Consider the following 17,688-nt stretch of genomic DNA (forward strand, 5'->3'; position numbering starts at 1 on the left):
TAGCGGTCATATGCTTAAGCTAGTGACAGGAACAAACAAGCGACCTCATATTTACTCTGGCTTCCTTGCCCACACAGTTCTCAAGCGAATATACGGGTGATTCCTCCTGTCTCTGATCTCTCGCCGGAACTTGGCGATGTATACATGGACCTCCTCGGGAGTCCATCCTAGAGTGTTGGCAACAAACAACACTAACCCTTCAGTGTCCTGAGTACTGAACAGCTCACCAAACTGACCAATTTCTTTAAGCTTGGGATCTTTGGGGAAAGGATTCAGGGGTAACTAAAGGCGGGAAATGTCAGCGTATCCTTAATTAATGTTGAAGAATGGCTTACCTTTGAGTCCCATTGCTTGACATCTGTAAAACCAGCCTTTTCGATGCCAGGTCTCTGAAGCTCGTCTCCTACGACAGTGAACGTATTTCCAATCGTCTTTGAGGCCTTGATAAAGATAGGCCCCCACTGAGCCAATGCCGAGTCGGGCTTTACGCTATCGTCATCACTCTCGATGATAGCTGAGGCTTCAAAGGACTCGACCCAACCGCCCGGCTTGAGAGCCTTGAAGGCCTGTTCAAAGAGCTTGTCCCAATCGGGAACACATCCAACTAAATAACGTAAGTGGACGTAATCAAAGGACTCAGGAGGGAAGGTCCAATCCTGATTGAAGTCCTCGATCTCGCTACATAGAATGTGAGACAGTGACATCCTTTCATTAACGGTTCAACCCTTACAACTTGACATTAGGCGGCACCCATGAAGGTTGGATTGGAGAGATGTCCGTCCCTATCACTTCGCATCTGGGATACTTGTCCGCAAAATCACTTCCAGGTCAGCAATAAGGTAAAGCTTTAGGACTTATCAACCACTAACATGGCCCATATCCCTGTGACATAGATGCAAAATAAGCACGACAACTCCAGACGACTTTGTCACAAGCATTCACATACCTGTTCCGCATCCAACGTCAAGTACCTTCTAGTAGTAGCGGATGGCTTTAGCCTAGAGCTTGTTGTCCTGAAAAACCAAAGGGCTTACTTGAATGTTATCATTTAGCGGAGCAAAGTGCAGCTCGCCGTCTTGCGAAAGAGTAAACATGTGATGCCTAGACGTGTTAGTTGACACAGCCCATCAAAGGATTTAGATCTTACGCAATGTCCATCGCTTCACTTTGTCGTTCATCATTAGAGCCCCTGGCACAATATCAGCCTTGCCTTCGGTCACATAATGACTGATATTACCAATAGGCAGCATTCCCTCTCTCACTATGGTAAGTCCTGCCATTGATGGTGCGGTAATGGAGGATGCTTGAGGTGATGGAGGCCGTCGAGCTTTCGGAGTCTTCGCCGAGACCTGGATCATCTTCCTCCACCTCAGGAAGATCATCGACTTCAAGCGCCTGTGCAGCAGTTGCGACAGGTCCTTGACTCTGGGGAGATCGTGGAGACCGCGGCGAACCGCTCTTGGGGCTCTTCTGAGACATGTTGCAGCAGCGCAGTAGGAGACAAGAGTTGGAGACGAGCGACAGTGAAGAAGAAAGCTGTGCACTGACCGAGATCAAATGCGTCTTTTAATTGTGCGTAAAGCCTTGGGGCTGGCCCTCAAGTACATGATCTGATTCGATAATCCTCTAGGTGCAGTGTAACATGTGACGGATGTTCCTTGCCTATAGATTTGAGGGTCATCACCAACCAGCCACTTAGAAGATGGTATTAAGCGACTCAATACCACTTACAAGCCCATTCGGAGTGGGAGGAAACAAGGGGTTTGCCGTCTTGGCAAGAGTCATTGAGAAAGGTCGCAGTTGAGCCGAAGTTTTATAAATAGATTTAGAAAGTAAGGGTATCTGCTCTGTAATCCCATTCGGACTAGTTGCTACTAGCCAATTCAAACCATTACCACTACCCAAGAGATTGTCTACCGGTATTTTTGCCGCGTCATGGTACGTATAGTAACCCCGCAAAATTTAAAGTTGGAATCAGTAACCAACCCCGCATTTTAATTATCCCGCGACTCCTGTCCGCTTCCTGACAAAGAGACGTATACGCATAATGCCAAGCAGTAGACTCCAACCTGTACCCTACTGTCCCTTGCCCATCTGTAGACAGTTGTCGCTCGCTTCAATGACTCTATCATGTAGTGAATGCGGTGCCACTTTTGCTAGAGACGAGCATCTTCGACGTCATCAACGACGACACCTAGACATTCGCCCTTATAGTTGTCGAGATTGCAACAGCACCTTTACACGAAAGTGAGTCAATGACAGGCCGATATCACCTCTCGGCTACATTTGTATTAATAAACGCCAGGGATACTCTGAATCAGCATTTACTTACCCATGATCCTGCCAGGATGACTCGTAGGTCTCGCAGGGTAGCCTATGTAGCCAAGGCTTGTACTTCCTGCGCCCGATCTAAACAACGTTGCAACGGTCATTCGCCGTGTGGAAGGTGTTCTCTCAAGAACCTCGATTGCTTCTATCGGCCTTTACAACAGAAAGGGCAGACCTCACCCCGTGGCGTCAGCCCTCAGTCTCCTTCCTCCAGCGAGAGGGACAGCCATTTGCATGATACTTTACCTCTAGTCCAGAGCCAGCCAAGTCCTTTGCCACTTGATTTAGCAAGTAATGTTCACAGCCGCGCATCAAAAGCTGTGGGTGAACTTCCTTCTCTATCAACAGACGTCGGCAATACTTCTATAGAGATGCATTTGGATTTCGGCCAAGAAACGGGTCCTACTGGCGATTTTGGGCAGTCAACTAATCTTAATGGAGTCTTCGTCAACAATTGTACCTTTGGGGCCGAAGGATTAGACTTCCAAGATTGGGAGTCACTTGGTATAGATCTTCCCTGGAACAGTTCCGTGCACTCCATGCTGGACAATCCATTATTGGAACTACCGCACCCCATGGCATTCTTTTTCCGGAGTCCAAGCGAAGTGTTCGGCCAAGCAGATACCTATAATATATCAACTTCTATGGATAGTGAGCCCATGGTCCATCAACTTGAATGCGAAACCCCAACCCCGAGCTTTACTCAGTCCTTAGCCAACCCAAGTTCTCAAGGCCAAGGCAGCCAGACATCGCCTGAAACCACTTCGCACCCCTCTCTCAGAGATGATGCCGACCTTGAGCTATGGAGGGCAGAAGACTATGGGCATGTACCCTATATAACCAACGAAGCTTACCAAGTCATGACTTCCACTTTCAAACAACTCAATAGCGATAATGCATATTGTATACCATTCACGAACAAGCATTTGCCATCTCTACAGCACATGCAGATCTATATGCAAGTTTACTTTGAAGACTATCACCCCGTTTTCCCTCTACTCCATAAGGCAACATTCTCACCTACTAAAGACGACTGGCTACTGAGCCTCGCTGTTTCATCGATCGGGTGCCTGTTTTCGAAAACCTTGCAGTCAAGAGAAGTCTACCCCATCATGCAGGAATTTCTACGCCGAGCTATTCGCATACAGGTCAGTGCGTCCTTTTCTGATTCCTCGATGTGACCTTTTCAAATAGAGTCGATATTGACAAAGCTTACTTTCACTAGCTGGAACGAAGTCAGACTTTAACACCCAGTATCTGTGTTGCTCAGGCTTCCGTCCTGAACCAGATTGGCATGATGTACGGTGGGGATCTAAGATTTGCAGAATGCGCCCATGAGACAATGGGACAGCTTGCAACCCAATGCCGCAAGATAGCTTCATTCTCAGCCAACTTAGCCAAGTCGTCACTGGCTGAACATGCGGTATCTCAAGACTGGCAAGGATGGATCAGGGCGCAATTAGAGATTCGTTTGTTTTACTGCGCTTGGGTAAGTGTCTTTCATTTTAATTAGTTCACCTTCAGAAGGCCTGAGCATGATGGTAACTAACTTGGGTTTAGCTTATAGATAGCCAGCAAGTTGGCTTCTTCGCTTTCTCATCCACAATTCCAATCGACTTTCTTCAGTTTCCCATGCCAGTCAATGAACGTGTCTGGGGCATTTCTACTACCGAGACGTGGAAGCATAGTCTCACAGAGGGTATGGGCTGCAAGTATACTTGGTAGACGGCCTAGAGCTGACATTGTCTTTAGATTCATCTTCTCAACAATTAATCTCTCTCCGCCAGGTGCTTCTGGGCCTTTACCGTTATCGTGAGCTCCCTGGCCAGCTTGATGCGTTTAACTCGCTTCTTCTGGTCATGGGTATTCTGAATGACCTCTCTTGGCTTCGTCATGCTCATTTATATCTGGACATACTGCAGCGACATGTCGAGACTTTGCCACCCACAGCTCTTACTCGAGCTTGCATGACTAACATTCACATGGTTTCACTCTTGATATACTTCCCGACTAGAGAGGTTATCGCATTTGGACGCTGGCGGGTCACTGAAACCCAACATTCAATGGTTGTTGACAAACTGAAAAGATGGATGTGTAATCCTCGCAGTGCACGAGAAGCTCTGATACATGCATGCAGTATTTGGTCCCAGATTCGTTCAAGCAGCACTAATGCCCAGCATGAGGCACCAGCTTTCCTACATAGCGCTATCTCCATCTGGGCTTTGGTTGAGTATAGCGAAGCACTTGACCTTGGAAATCTAGATGAATCTCCGATTCTACGGTTGGATAACCTTAGTCAAGATGTCAAGTCCTGGGCTGCCGGGACTGACAAGAAACGCCCGTACTTAAGTGGAGTTGGGCTTTTGGGGCATCAGGGTGCCTTAGCCCGGTTGATAAGTGAGACCGCAAGATTCCTAGAGGAAACGATAGCTTGGCCTCAAGCTCGGAGAACAGGACCATATTTGAAACATTCTTATGCCGAGTCACAGAGGGTTCGCCAGTGTGTAAGTTAGTTGGCCTATGCCTGATTAATATAGATTGAGAATCCTTAGTAATTAAACTGTTATGAGAGTGATTGAAACCAGCAGCACGATTTAAATTTAATACGTGCAATGAACCATGTTAACCAGCTAAGGGTTCCATCTTTGCTCGGCCCTGTACAGCTCCCTCAAACTCCTTCTGTATCGTTGCCAGTCTTTCCGGGCTTCTCACAGTCAGTACAACAGGCAGATCCAGTCCAGGATTACCGGGCATATCGCCTGGGAAGCTTTGGGGGTCAAGAGGAAGCTTTGTTCCTGGCTTTAGACTTATGTCGAAAGCCCAAAGAATACGCATAACACTGACAGCAAAGCTTCTATCCGCGACATGGTAACCGGGGCCTATAGCAAAGAAGAGTTAGCAAGACAAAGCGGCACATGGGTCTTATCAATTGACTTACAGATACGACGTCCAGCTCCGAAGACAAAGTGGTCTCTTTTGGAAACGTCAGGGGATGCAGCGCTTTCCTGGCTCTGATATCTAGTTAGCATATTCTTAACTACCTTTTATCCATTGAAGTGTCTTACTGATCTTGTATCACCCTCGAAGCGCTCAGGAATAAACTTATCGGGATCTGGGTAGCGTTTAGGGTCTCGGTGGATTGCCCTTGAGTTCTGTCTTAGCAAGTGAACTAATTGAAACAAATATAACTGTTTACCATGCGTTCAGATGTATTCTCGCTCCCTTTGGTATGCGGTAATCCTTGTAAACTATGTCTCGAGTGGTGGTATGGGGATGACCTAGAGCAACAGGTGGGCGCCATCTCCAGGATTCCTTCATCACCTGGCGAATATATGGCACACGCTCCAAATCCTCATAAACAGGAACCCTATCTCCAACAGCCTCATCTAATCACATCAGTACTTATGGCTTTTTGTACACCAGGGTGATAGAAACAGACTTACCAATTACCCTTCTCGCTTTGTTGCAAACATCTGGAAATGTCAACATGGCCTCAAGAAATGACCAAGTTGATATCCGGCTCTATCATATTGTTAGTATTGCAGCCTAAAGAAATAGAGGTACAGCAGTGCTTACTGTATCTGAAGCCCCGATGATTAACATCATGCCCAGGTATGCGGCATCCTCGAGGCTGTCAAGTCCCAGATGATTTGGATCTTGAATAACCCTTCGGATGAAAGTCATATGAGGCGGAGCCTCTCCGGCATCAATCAGTGACTTTACTCTCTGGGTCGTTGTGTTAGTCATGGCCCATTGGCTCCAGTGTTCTAGATGGATCTCACCTCAAGCTTATCGCAACACCATTCATAGTCGCGCTTGTGCCTGGACTTTGCGTCTCTTTCCCAAGGTTTAAGGAATAGGGGCAGCTTATCAAGAATGTTGAAAGTGTCAACTAGATAGTAGCCAGGGAGCATACCAAGAATCTGGGCTAGGCCTGTTTCGAATATGTAGTCAATAACTGGACTGTTGTCATCAGGGACATCGAGGCCAAAGATCTGGGATGAGAATGTGCTATATGTGTAGCGACCAATGCTCGACCATAAAGATTGCGGGTTGGCACCTTTGTTGGGATTTTGAGCAATGTCATCCAGGAACTTCAACGTTTCGAAATGGAGAAATGGAAGACCAGCATCAGCGAGATTCAAGTTAGTCAGCCCGAAGGTTGTGGCCTTCCGCTGACTTTTCCATGCCTTTTCACTTGAGCTAAGAAGGAGAAGGTTGAGTCGGTTGCACATCTGCTCATTACTGACAATCCAGCGCGGTCGTTCAGATGTTTGTGCCGCAGCCTTGTCGAAGATTGCCCTGACGGCTTGGTCGCTGTTAATGAAGTACTCTTGGATAGTACCGAGCTGGACGAAAAAGACCTCGCCATATTCCTCGGCCCACTTCTGGAAAAGAAGGTGCTGGCGATGTTCCTTGGCTGCTTTCAGGACGGTTGGAAGATGGCCGGCGATAATGTTTGTACTAGGAGGTGAAGGGGGCAGAGGAAGAAGTGCCTTGCTTTCCTGGCGTCTTGTGATTGCTTTTTGGACTAGGACCAGAAGCAGGGAGAGCACAGCCAAGGCTATAGTGAGCTCCTGACTAGGCATGGGAATTGTTTGAAGCATAATGAGTCTTGGCTTCGTGACGTAAAGACTGAGGCTTGATATGTTTGGCAAGATGTAGTTATATGAAATGGGTTCTATTTACAATTCTTGCCTAGGACAGCACTCGATTAAATATATTATTTCAATTAGAAAGAATAATTGTTAGAAGACATGGGCTCGGGAATGAAGCACCGACTCCTTGGAGCTAACTGCATTCGTGCTGGTTAATCCCGTGGAGTAACCTATAATCCCCACCGCGGGTTTTCCGAAGTCTGCGTGCTCTCCATATTCCGATCTTCCGTCTTGCGGAATATGGGGTTCTGGGCTGATAGATACACGGCCATTGACCAAGTGTATTACTTTGGTTATTTGACTACTACTCAAAAAAGAGAATATACATCCAGGTACTCCCTTAGGCCAAGATGCAGTATGCTTCTATAGAGTTCAAGGATTGGATCCATGTTGCAGTTACTGAGTAAGTTATTAATAACCAAATTACAAGCAACTGCAGAATGTGAGGGGTTTTACGTTGATTGAAAGCCCTGTATCTACCAAAATTTCCTTACTTGGGGATGCAGCACATCCCATACCTCCCGCTGAGCGCGTTTGTACCAATTCTGCTTTTCAAGAGGCGGCAGACTTGTGCTCTGGCTTGGGCGGTCTATACGACGCTTCTCACGCTGGTGCGGTCAAAGACTACGCAAGGTTACTTACGAATCATGGTGAACAGACAGTGGCACGCAGCGCCGGAGGCACAGGGAATATGTTTTAAATGAAGCCTTTCTCTGAATTAAGAGCTGTATCATTCTAGAATAGATTTCTGCCTGCTATGGGGCGGATGACTAGCAGGCAAACCATGATCTGTAGAAAATCCTTGCTCGATTATATACTATTATTCTCGTTCCGAAAATTGCAATTTGCATTTTTTGTTAGTGGCTGGGGTTGCTTTACAATGCCACCTGTAATATCACATGAATTTCTTTAAGACTCATCTATGCTGTTTGCTTAGTATACATGTTATAATATTTGATATGAAATCATTTCTATATCTAGTGTATCTCAAACTCCTGCTCCATATTTCTTATATTACTACTATTTATTGATTCTCCGTCCATAATTCCATGGACATACGCCTCGCCAATTAATTCAAAGTAAGAATCAGAATTTCGTAAAACAAAGGGGAGCTGCCCTCCATATAGAACACAGAGCAGATCACCGGGTTTCGTTTCCTGCGGTGCCAGAGCAAGATAGCCCTTTCTTGTAGTTGCCAAGCATCGACGAACTGTGTGTCTATTTAAAAGGAGAGAGCAGCGGAAAAAGTCCTGGGGGATCGTATAAATATCTCCAGGAAGATCAACCTTTCCACCGCGTTCATCTTCACCGTTCCACTGTGATGATTCCGTGATATCAGCACAGAGTGTATGTTGGAGAGCTTCAAATACAGTACCACCAGAAATATAATCATTCCCCAGTCGAGAAGCTAGTGAGAGCCAATTTCTGAGGACATCAACATCAGGAGTGATATTTGGGTCAGCATTCCGGGCCAACCCCACCGACAAAAGCTCGTCGAACTTGATACCGCGAAGTCGGAGAGTCCGTGTTGTACGGTCTACCCCAATGACTGCAGGAATTGAGAAACACGCGTTGTACACTCGTTCAAGAGTCTTTTCATTTCTGTGGGAGAAATCCAAGGCGACCCATTTACTCGTCCAATCGGGGACCCAAGTAGGAAGCGATGGTGCTCTCCTCGAATAGTGACAATGTCCAAGGATATCCAAACACTCGTCTCGACTCAGAATATGAGCTGCCAAGTTCGTGAAGACCTCCTCTGTTGAATTCTCGTAGTGTGGCGCTATATCCGGATGCTTGCCATCCTGACAAATTGCCAGGATTGCGAATACTTTATCTCTCGGATCAGTTGCCTGATACAGTCTCATGCTAGGGAGGGCGTCAAGAAGAAGAAGCTTGTTTTCTTCCCTTGCCACCCGCATATGATTAAACAGCGAGGCGCTCGGATTATAAGCTTCTTTTTGCAGCTGTGTAATCCCCGGTTGCTTTGAGATGAGGAACAAAACACGAGCGGCTTTCCAAAAATGCTTAGATGATCTTTCGTATGGTCCATACCAGATCACTTTTCTCCTCGGCGTTGATGCTTCCTGAACTACCCACGCCCTGGTCCACCATGGTCTATGCAGCATATTTTTCAATGAAATCCAGTCCATCTGTTTAAAGTTATGGCTTGTCGGACCGAGAGAATCTGTAATGATAGCTTCCGCATGACTATGGTCATTGATGTTCGAATATTTCTGGCTCAGGTCGTACAAAAAGTCTAGTAGCTTGATCGCAGCCATTCCATCCGTAAAGAATGGCAAAGAACCGAGCCAGCAAATGATTCGCTCTGCCTTTTCGTAGATATCTTTCATCCGGAGAACCTGGGCGTTGCGCTCCGGAATATCCTCTTGGTTGATGCATATGGCGTCGATCCAAAACCATACACTACTATTGCCATTCTGTTCTATGTTTGATCCAAGTTCAGGAGTGAGGTTTTCCTTCGTGAAGCGCTCCTGTGCTTCCTTCAAGAACGCATGCAAATTCGACCGTACCACAAACTCACAGCCATTTAGTTCAATGATGTGGGTCCAGAAGGAGCCGCCCCAGGTATAGGATAAGGCCGTGTAAGCTGGGCAAGATGAGAGCTGGAAATGAGATATGGAGCAACAAATCTTTTCTGATGAAGATGTGGGTAAAATTTTGAGAAGTCGGATTTCATCGCCGCTAATTGGGCAGTAGGTAAAAGAGAGAGTATTACCCATTCTGAATCGCGCTAGGCTGGGCTACTTTGAACGAGAGTAGGGGTATGTCTGGATATCTTCAGTTGGCTGGGATAACGGCCACTGTAATTTTACGGTAAGGAAACATATTGCCGGGTGTTATCGAGATGCATATAAGGGTTGGAAGGAATAAGCGCACAGACACGCAGTGAGTCATTTACTAAACTCCAAGCCCCCCTTTGTTCGGAGGTAAATTGTATGCAGTCTTGACAAATCATATCCTAGTCGTACTGCTCATTCTCCTTCGCTCAGGTTTAGTTAATGATTGAATCATTATAAAGGTTAAATCGAGCGAAAGCTGCCAGTAAGCAATCACTTTCGAAATTCAATGAGGCGTTCTAGAGTTAATAGTATATCAATGCGATACGAAAAAGGACAGTGGAACATTGTCTCTAGCAGGGTTGGAAAAGATGATATGGGGGCATTCTTTGGCTTATGGCTTAACATGGCCCACAAAAGGTAAGAAGGCGTAGAGGCCAGAGGGACTTTTCTAGCAAGGGAGGCAGTCCTGAGCGGGGTTTGAAACCCTGCCCTTGTTGGGTGATTCCGTATATCGACGGAAGGGCGGCGGAGTTCAATAGCCTGTCCATGTGGGGGAGCTAACTGGTTAGCGGTAAAGACACGGGGCCATTACCTATGCGTTGAGTAAATCCAGCTATTAGTATATTTAATCTATTACTAAAGTAGTAATTTAAGTATAAAAAGCTAGAAAAAGAGTAAGTCGTACTAAGGTAAATAACTAATATAATGATTATAATATTATATAATAAAAGGGTCGTAATACCAGCACGAGAGGCCCTTGGATGTACCCGTTAACTCATGAGGGGCGGCCCGAACTAACTAGGCTCTGCTTAGTTCGGCACAAAAACCGGTACAGTTAATTTGGCGGCTCTGCTCAGTGTTCGGGTCTGCCCTCATAAGCCAACGGGTAGTAGACAATTGGCTGAGTTCTTCTGTTGCAGCTGTTTAACTATCTAACTAGCTGGGCTTGCTAGAATTTCGGGATGAAGCTCCTTGGTCTATTAAATGTAGCTTTAACTAACAAGCAGGTTTTAATGCTACCTCGAAGTGCTAGATTAATGAGACCTGAGTGACGATCGTCTTAGCCCTCAGGAAGCTAAGTCAGAGTGAAGATGAGGTTGATCTTCTCATTCAGGATGAGCTCCTTATCAACGTCGGGTTAGCAATAAATAGGCAGCAGCCATGCCATTTATTAAGCATGGACTTAGTGCCAGTCCGGGAGGTTAAACATGGTTTGCTGTCACGCGAATGAAGGCTAATGTGCATTTATATGCATGTTAGGAAATGGGATATTTTGATCATGCTTAGCCGTCGCGATGATTAAACCTGATGGGATAAGCCCCCTAGAACGGTTTCGTTCACTTACTCCGAAACACTGCTATCACATTAATATCTTATTATTGCTTAAAACATTAACTGGAATTATTACATAGTTAAGAGAAACAGTACTATATACATAATAAACCAGTGCTATAAACTAGTGCGTATTATAAAGAGTCGCTTATTATATATATTAATCTTTCTTGTTTTAATCCCTTAAATATTTTTATGTATGCTTACTTACCATGTTCATTCTCGCGACTCATAAAACTCTTGGTAAATGCAATCACTTTGGGCATTATGGTGGGTGATGTTAGTTACGTGTCACCATGACTTTCCCGCCTGTCAGCCCACGAGCCCGGGAGCGACACACATGGTCTGCCCTCCTCGAAAGGGAGACCAGGTGATTAGGCTGATGCTGATAACGGTCTTTTCGGAGGTTGTCCTCCATTGTCGTCCGGCTTGATTGGCGAAAGGTACTGTCAGCTCTGGATGTGGCTGACTGAAACTCCAATAGTGGCGCTAACGGTGCATGGCCCCCCTGTCAAGCCCAAGGCGACGCACGCACGCGTGTATACCGAATTCAGACACATGCGTATGCCACGAGCTCAAAGCGGATATTGCTTTTGGATGCGGTTTGTGTCCGTGGAGACCGTCTGAGAAACTTTGTTGCCACTGTCTCACCATCCTGCGACGTGTTTTGGCTTCAGAACTATGTTGGCGTATGTTCCAAGGCACATCTTCGCTCGCCAGTCTTTGCTGTCAAATTTAGACTCATTAAGAGATCCTATGACTAGTATGTTTTGGGTTGTCAGAGGATCTAATCTTAATAGAAAACACATCAATTAACTATCCAGGATGAGAAGTATGCCACACCAGTAGGTGCCAAGGTAGCGTCACATCTCAGTTGGGGCACTAAGCTTTGACACATTGGGAATAGCCCGCTAAAGGCCACAATTATTACCATAGCGTCGTGAACCGGGAATTATGCCTTGGGCCGGAAATACAGATACACGTGGCTTAGGTCATCGGACGTTTATATGCAGGCATCCTTTATTTACTTGTCAGAATGACGATTTTACGCTCTAGCTCACCCAGCCGCATAGCGTCCCTGGCCCTCTGATTGATTGGCACTCATTCTACTAGAAGGTAACTGAGCGCCACTTAGTCCTTTGGGTGATTTTCGTCGCAGACTTGCGTCTGAGCACCACCACTGTGGTCTTATCTCCAATGCCATTGTCCCGAATTGGGCGTCGGGGCTTAGGTCACGGTAGTTCTATGCAGTTGACACGTATGAGCAGATTCCCAATTGCTGGTTGACAGCTTCGGGTAGTATTATTGAGATGAGTTAAGCTCAGGGTGCCAGGGAAGGAAATTTGAGAAGTCATGGAACTGAACGTGGAGGCGTTAGGGTTGCGGGGAGACAAGGTTTCTGTCACTTTCTGGACGTCGCTTTTCCGTCTCTGAAGGCGTTTGTTAGAGGAGCATTATGTATGTCCACAATCACTTGATTGCCGCCAGTCACCCAGGATCCCTGACCATATAAAAGTATTTAAGATTTCCATATCTCTAAGTCTAGCTTTTTTTAGGGAGTATTAAGTTTCTTTCTACACACTCACTGTAATATAACAAACATCTCCCTATTCTTATCTAAAGTCCCTCTCTTTAAAGTCACTCCATCCAGCACAGTTTAATTTCCTCAGAACCAGCCATGGACCTCAATTCTGCGGATAAGGCTTTGAGGTGGATGCGGAGAGACGAGAAGCCTCATGCCCGTTTCGAAGGAATAGCCATCCTCTGGATCGCGTTCTCATCCGTTTGGACTATCCTCTTGGTTGCTGGTATGGCATTCCTTTATAGGCGACGTGATATGCCAATCCTTCGAATTCGCGGCCTTCTTCTTTCATTTGGCGCTGTTATTCTACTCCACCTCTACTGGATCGCCGTTCAGTGGGTTTATGTCGTCGCGCTTCTCTTCCCGCCTGCCGTTGAGTTCTGGATTATGAGCATTTGGCTTCCGTTTGGCATTGCTTTATTCCACGCTTCTAATAGCCGCTTCCTCTATGTTGCTAAATCTCAAAAGAACTTATTTGCTAGCAAAAATGCTAGGCCAAAGTCAGAACGAGTTAAAAAACAGGGCTTGATCGGGCGTTATTCCAATCTTAACTATACCAAGAGAATGCTAGTCCTCGTTGGCCTTGGTATGCTATTCCAAGTAGGAAACCTAAAGCTCTAATTATAAAGGCAAGGCTAATGTAATATAGTTGCTCTTAACTACTTTTATGTTCCTCGTTTCGCGCAAATTTCACGACTCATTTGGTATTTCCGGTACAGAGGTTACTGGCACAGAATCGCAACGGAAGGCAGCAGCCCGTAAAGGTTGGGAATGGTATATCAATCTTAACATGAACCCAGCCTCTTGCATCCAGGCCGCTAACACATGTTTAGGTGGCCTTCCATTGTTTGGCAACTAGTCTGGGCTTGGGTTATCGCTCCTGTTATTCTATGGAAGTCTCGAAACATCCGCGATACTCAAGGATGGAGAGTTCAAACCATTGCATGTTGCCTGGCTAACCTTCATGCGGCTCCAATGTGGCTTATCGCTCTCTATCTCCCTGCCATGGCACCCGTTAATAATGTTTTCGTTCCTCCACAATGGTACGTATAAGCCAATGCACAACCCAGTTCGCGTTATGCATCATGTTGACTTGACCCAGGATAGCCCTATCCATTATGATCATTGAGGTGTTTACTATCTTCCTTCCATGCTGGGAGGTTCTTCGTCACCAATCTCTCCGGCAAGAAACCCTTGATATCATCTCTCAGTGGGAGTCTAAAAAGACGACCATAGCTATTAGTAGCGCGAAATCTGTTTCTACTAGAATAACGATAGCGACAGGCTCGTCGCTGACCGCTTGGTCTAAGGGAGAATCTATTAAATCTTTTAGTTCTTCTGAAACTATATTTACTATGGGGGCTCTTGAATGTATGCTTGAACGCAACCCAGAGCCCCTTCAACAGTTTTCTGCCCTACATGACTTTTCAGGCGAGAATATCGCTTTCCTTCGAGCTGTTGCCGAGTGGAAGTCATCTCTTCCTGCGTCTTTCCGAGGTTCAAGCAATCAGGAGCAGTATTCCGCCATTCAAGAACTTATCCATGAACGATTCAACAGCGCGTTACGCATCTACGCCACCTTCATCAGCACTCGAGACGCCGAATTTCAGGTGAACCTATCCTCTCAGAACCTGAAAAACCTTGAGGATATATTTGAGGTTTCGGCTAGGACTCTGTATGGAGATAAACGCCCGGTAGACCCGGCGCTGCCCTTTGAATCATTCAACATGACCTCACTAGCCAACGTCAACTCCTCTGCTGCATCTGCTCATGGGTCCGAAGATGGAATCTTTACTACATCAAGAGAAGTGAATGCTCGTGCTCTTTGGTGGGGAGATATCCCTGAACATTTTAATGGGAGCATCTTTGATGATGCTGAGGCCAGTATTAAATATCTTGTCTTGACAAATACTTGGCCCAAGTTCGTCAAGGCCAAGCGAAATTCTTTGGAATCTATGTACAGCTAGGAGTGGGGAAACTTTAACAGACATAACTGCTGTAGCTATACTCCTTATATTAAGCTTAAATAGAAAGAAACGAGTTTGGTAATAAAACTTTGCCTTATAATCTAATTGCCTAATTATTAAATTTAAGTTTTATAATTTAACTGGCCTTTTGCTATTATATAGAGTATATTATTAGAGCCTAATAACTAAGTCCTTAGAGGTATATTATTATTAATATTTCTTTAATTAAAATTAAACTACCTAGGTCTTTTTTCTTTACTATTATTAGGCTATATATTATAAGATATACTATCCTAGGTCACGTAAGCGCAGCTATCGCGATACCCAAGAGCAGCGGTGCTAAGGAAATAGGGACAGTCTTTGTTAGAGAGCCGCTGCTTTTGCTTCTGCTAGCGGAACCAGTTTGACTCGGCGCGGCATTGGATGGGCTAATCGATGAAGAAGCATCATTAACCCCAACAGCCGGAATACGCCCCTTTGTGGCTTGGTAATTGTCGTCATAGGGATAGACATTAGTGTAGTTGTATGACCCCCTAGACCTGCCCCACAGTGACTTGACAGATCCCAAGACGCCTCTGCCGGCTGCGCACTTGGCTTTCGTGTCAGGTTTCGGCCACCATCCGGGCAGTTCTTGTACATCGTTAAGCGGCCCGGGGTAGGATTCACTCCACGACAAGCCTTGGTACGAGATGTCGGTGTTCTTGTAGCCCACTTTATTAGCCAGGACAGAGAACACATTAGCATCGCAGTCCCAGCGGCCGAGCGAGGGGAGATCCCAGTTCACCGAGATGGTAGACAGCATGGAATAGTGGTTGTAGTACATACTGTCTGTGGTGCCGTGTAGGGAGGGGTGAATGGCGCCTCCGAGGAGAACCGTGAATACCTTATTAGGAATGTCATTCTGTTTAGCCTCATCGAACGTGACCACTATGAGAGTCTTGTTCATAAAGTACTCATTCTCCATAAGGGGACCAAGCCACTCATGGAGCCATCTGCCCGCAAAGGCAAGCCCAGTGTCGTGCCCATCATCGCGAATATTTGGTGTGAAGAATGCCCATTGAGGGAGGTTTTTACCCGCCAAATCTTGTTCGAAGCTGGTGAAATTCTTGATCCGAGCCATGCGGGTTGCATTTCTTGAGATTATATCGTAAGAGGACAGTGGATTATGCTTGCTCACATAGCCATCTCCATTAGCTCCTTGGACGCCACGGTACGAAAAATTCTCTTGATACTCAGCCCAGGAGATCTGCTTAGTGTCGAGGAGCTCAATGACGGTAGAGACGTTAGCCGGGATGCGATGGTAGCGGTCGTTCTGTAGACCAAATGTGTCGCCTCCCACGGCGGCAACATAGTTGGGTTGCGATGGGTGGGTGACTGCAAGAAGTGTTAATTGCAGCGCGGTCACTTGAGAGCTTAGTATCTCACCTGCGTAGTAATTCTCGAGCAAAACACCCTGCTCGGCGAGCCAGCGCATGTCCTTATTAACAGCTGCTGTCTGTCACTGATATATAAGCCTGTCCTATAGGACTTTTACAACCTACCGTCCCAACAGTCTAGAACTGGCACATACCTCGAAATTGACATTCTCTAGCCATATCTGAAACATACGGTTGAATCCTACCCCTGGTACAGTCGACTCTTCAATTGCCGGTGGAATGGTTGCTTGAATATCCCTGACGGCTTCCACGCTTGGCTTTAGGAAGATTGAAGTGGTCGGTTTGCCGACGACTGCTATGTCTCTGCGTATCACTAGCGTGAGGATCTTGAGAATTAGAGTGCTTAGGAAGGTCTTCATATTTTGTGAATGAATATCCGTCAAAGAATAATTAAAGATGTTATAAAAGGCTTTCTAATTTTTCTAGTCCGACGGCGCTGGAATTTACCAACGCTGCTGACTCAGATTAGTCTCTCTGCGTCAAATGACTTAATGTCATTTGTCCTGCAGTGATGACGAGCTCTTGTTCCTTTCTCTCGTCATAGACCGGAATTTGATCACATCTGTCGCCTCAACTGCGCCGAATATTTCACGGTAACCCAGAATAAAGTTCAGGAAGCGCGGCGAATGCTTACGTATATCAGAGCTGAGACCGGTATTTGACGTCCATTAATGAGAACGTAGTGACATGCCAGGCCACCATCGCTCCGTCCGTCCTCTGATGCTATTCTACTGGCCACCTCAGTATGACGGAGAGACAGATTGTCGTACCGAGCGTGCTGAAAGAATCCAAGGTTAGGTAAATAATAACTTAGTAGCAGTAGTCTGTTGATTAACTTGTATCTAAAAAGCGTAGTATTCTAGCCCAAAGACTTACTTAGGCACATACCTTGATCCCTAACTCCTGTTGTTTCCTGATACTCGTGGAGACCATGCGTGGCCTAAAACACAGATCTTCACTGCGTGAATGAGGGGAAATTTGGTAACTGGCATTGGAGAAGATACTCCGACAGCCCCTGCTCTACATCTTGAATGCTTTTGTGCAATACCCCACCTGTTTTTAAGAAACATGATTGGATATCTGACCCCGATGAGTACGCAAATTGTGCTAAAGGGCGGGCAAAGAGATGCTACTGCATGTCCACGGGAGACGTCCTGGTGCCAGTCTCGGCATTCCTATTAACAAAGCTTGGCATCAAATAAGCATGGGGCCTGGGCTCTGCCACGAAAGTCTGTAGTAATGACGGATGGGTATTCCGAAGCCCATGTTTCAGGTCTCCGTTGGGCGCTTATCCCTGGCTGGCGTGGCGTAAGGCTCCCCAAGATCAAAGTCCCAAGAAAGAATTATTACATCGCGCCTCCTCCAAGTGCATGAAGAGAGTCCGAGACGCCATCAAACCTCTGCTGTGACCCTCCTGCTACCAAGCCAAGCCGATTGTTAGCAAAAGAAATGAGTACACCAAAGCCCAAGCAGCGGGTTGCGCTGTGGCAGGGTCCAACACGCCATGCAGTTGAAGATACGCAGCCTTCCTCATGATTGGCCAGACATTGGATTTTGCGAACACTTTGCTAAAACGTAAGCGGA

At 46.2% G+C, this 17,688-nt stretch overlaps 5 protein-coding genes across 5 annotated transcripts; 2 read left to right on the top strand and 3 right to left on the bottom strand.

Moving 5' to 3' along the window:
* Nucleotides 1-1,263: 1,263 nt before the first annotated feature.
* On the top strand, nt 1,264-4,880 carry FOBCDRAFT_243886 (fungal-specific transcription factor domain-containing protein; the record flags this gene model as incomplete). Its single annotated transcript, XM_031190763.3, has 7 exons — nt 1,264-1,266; nt 2,199-2,247; nt 2,581-3,476; nt 3,554-3,817; nt 3,889-4,027; nt 4,081-4,832; nt 4,866-4,880. 7 exons carry the CDS (start codon nt 1,264-1,266, stop codon nt 4,878-4,880), a joined length of 2,118 nt encoding a protein of 705 aa, XP_031034748.3.
* Nucleotides 4,881-4,950: 70 nt separating this feature from the next.
* FOBCDRAFT_243887 (cytochrome P450) lies at nt 4,951-6,917 on the bottom strand (the record flags this gene model as incomplete). Its single annotated transcript, XM_031190764.3, has 7 exons — nt 4,951-5,207; nt 5,267-5,339; nt 5,394-5,472; nt 5,525-5,714; nt 5,772-5,850; nt 5,905-6,054; nt 6,111-6,917. The coding sequence occupies 7 exons, from the start codon at nt 6,915-6,917 to the stop codon at nt 4,951-4,953; spliced, it is 1,635 nt and encodes a 544-aa protein (XP_031034749.3).
* Nucleotides 6,918-7,963: 1,046 nt separating this feature from the next.
* On the bottom strand, nt 7,964-9,727 carry FOBCDRAFT_143891 (heterokaryon incompatibility protein-domain-containing protein; the record flags this gene model as incomplete). Its single annotated transcript, XM_054706960.1, has 1 exon — nt 7,964-9,727. One exon carries the CDS (start codon nt 9,725-9,727, stop codon nt 7,964-7,966), a length of 1,764 nt encoding a protein of 587 aa, XP_054562935.1.
* A 3,070-nt stretch (nt 9,728-12,797) lies between these two features.
* On the top strand, nt 12,798-14,739 carry FOBCDRAFT_298923 (uncharacterized protein; the record flags this gene model as incomplete). Its single annotated transcript, XM_059611942.1, has 4 exons — nt 12,798-13,301; nt 13,351-13,475; nt 13,535-13,744; nt 14,035-14,739. 4 exons carry the CDS (start codon nt 12,798-12,800, stop codon nt 14,666-14,668), a joined length of 1,473 nt encoding a protein of 490 aa, XP_059465903.1. The 3' UTR covers nt 14,669-14,739.
* A 227-nt stretch (nt 14,740-14,966) lies between these two features.
* Nucleotides 14,967-16,463, bottom strand: FOBCDRAFT_145174 (phosphoesterase family-domain-containing protein; the record flags this gene model as incomplete). The annotated part of the gene is made up of 4 exons (XM_059608210.1): nt 14,967-16,042; nt 16,094-16,159; nt 16,210-16,221; nt 16,277-16,463. The coding sequence occupies 4 exons, from the start codon at nt 16,461-16,463 to the stop codon at nt 14,967-14,969; spliced, it is 1,341 nt and encodes a 446-aa protein (XP_059465904.1).
* Between the last annotated feature and the right edge of the window lie 1,225 nt (nt 16,464-17,688).

This window comes from Fusarium oxysporum, chromosome IX, assembly GCF_013085055.1.
Source record: "Fusarium oxysporum Fo47 chromosome IX, complete sequence".
In the NCBI taxonomy this organism is placed as follows: Eukaryota; Fungi; Ascomycota; class Sordariomycetes; order Hypocreales; family Nectriaceae; genus Fusarium; species Fusarium oxysporum.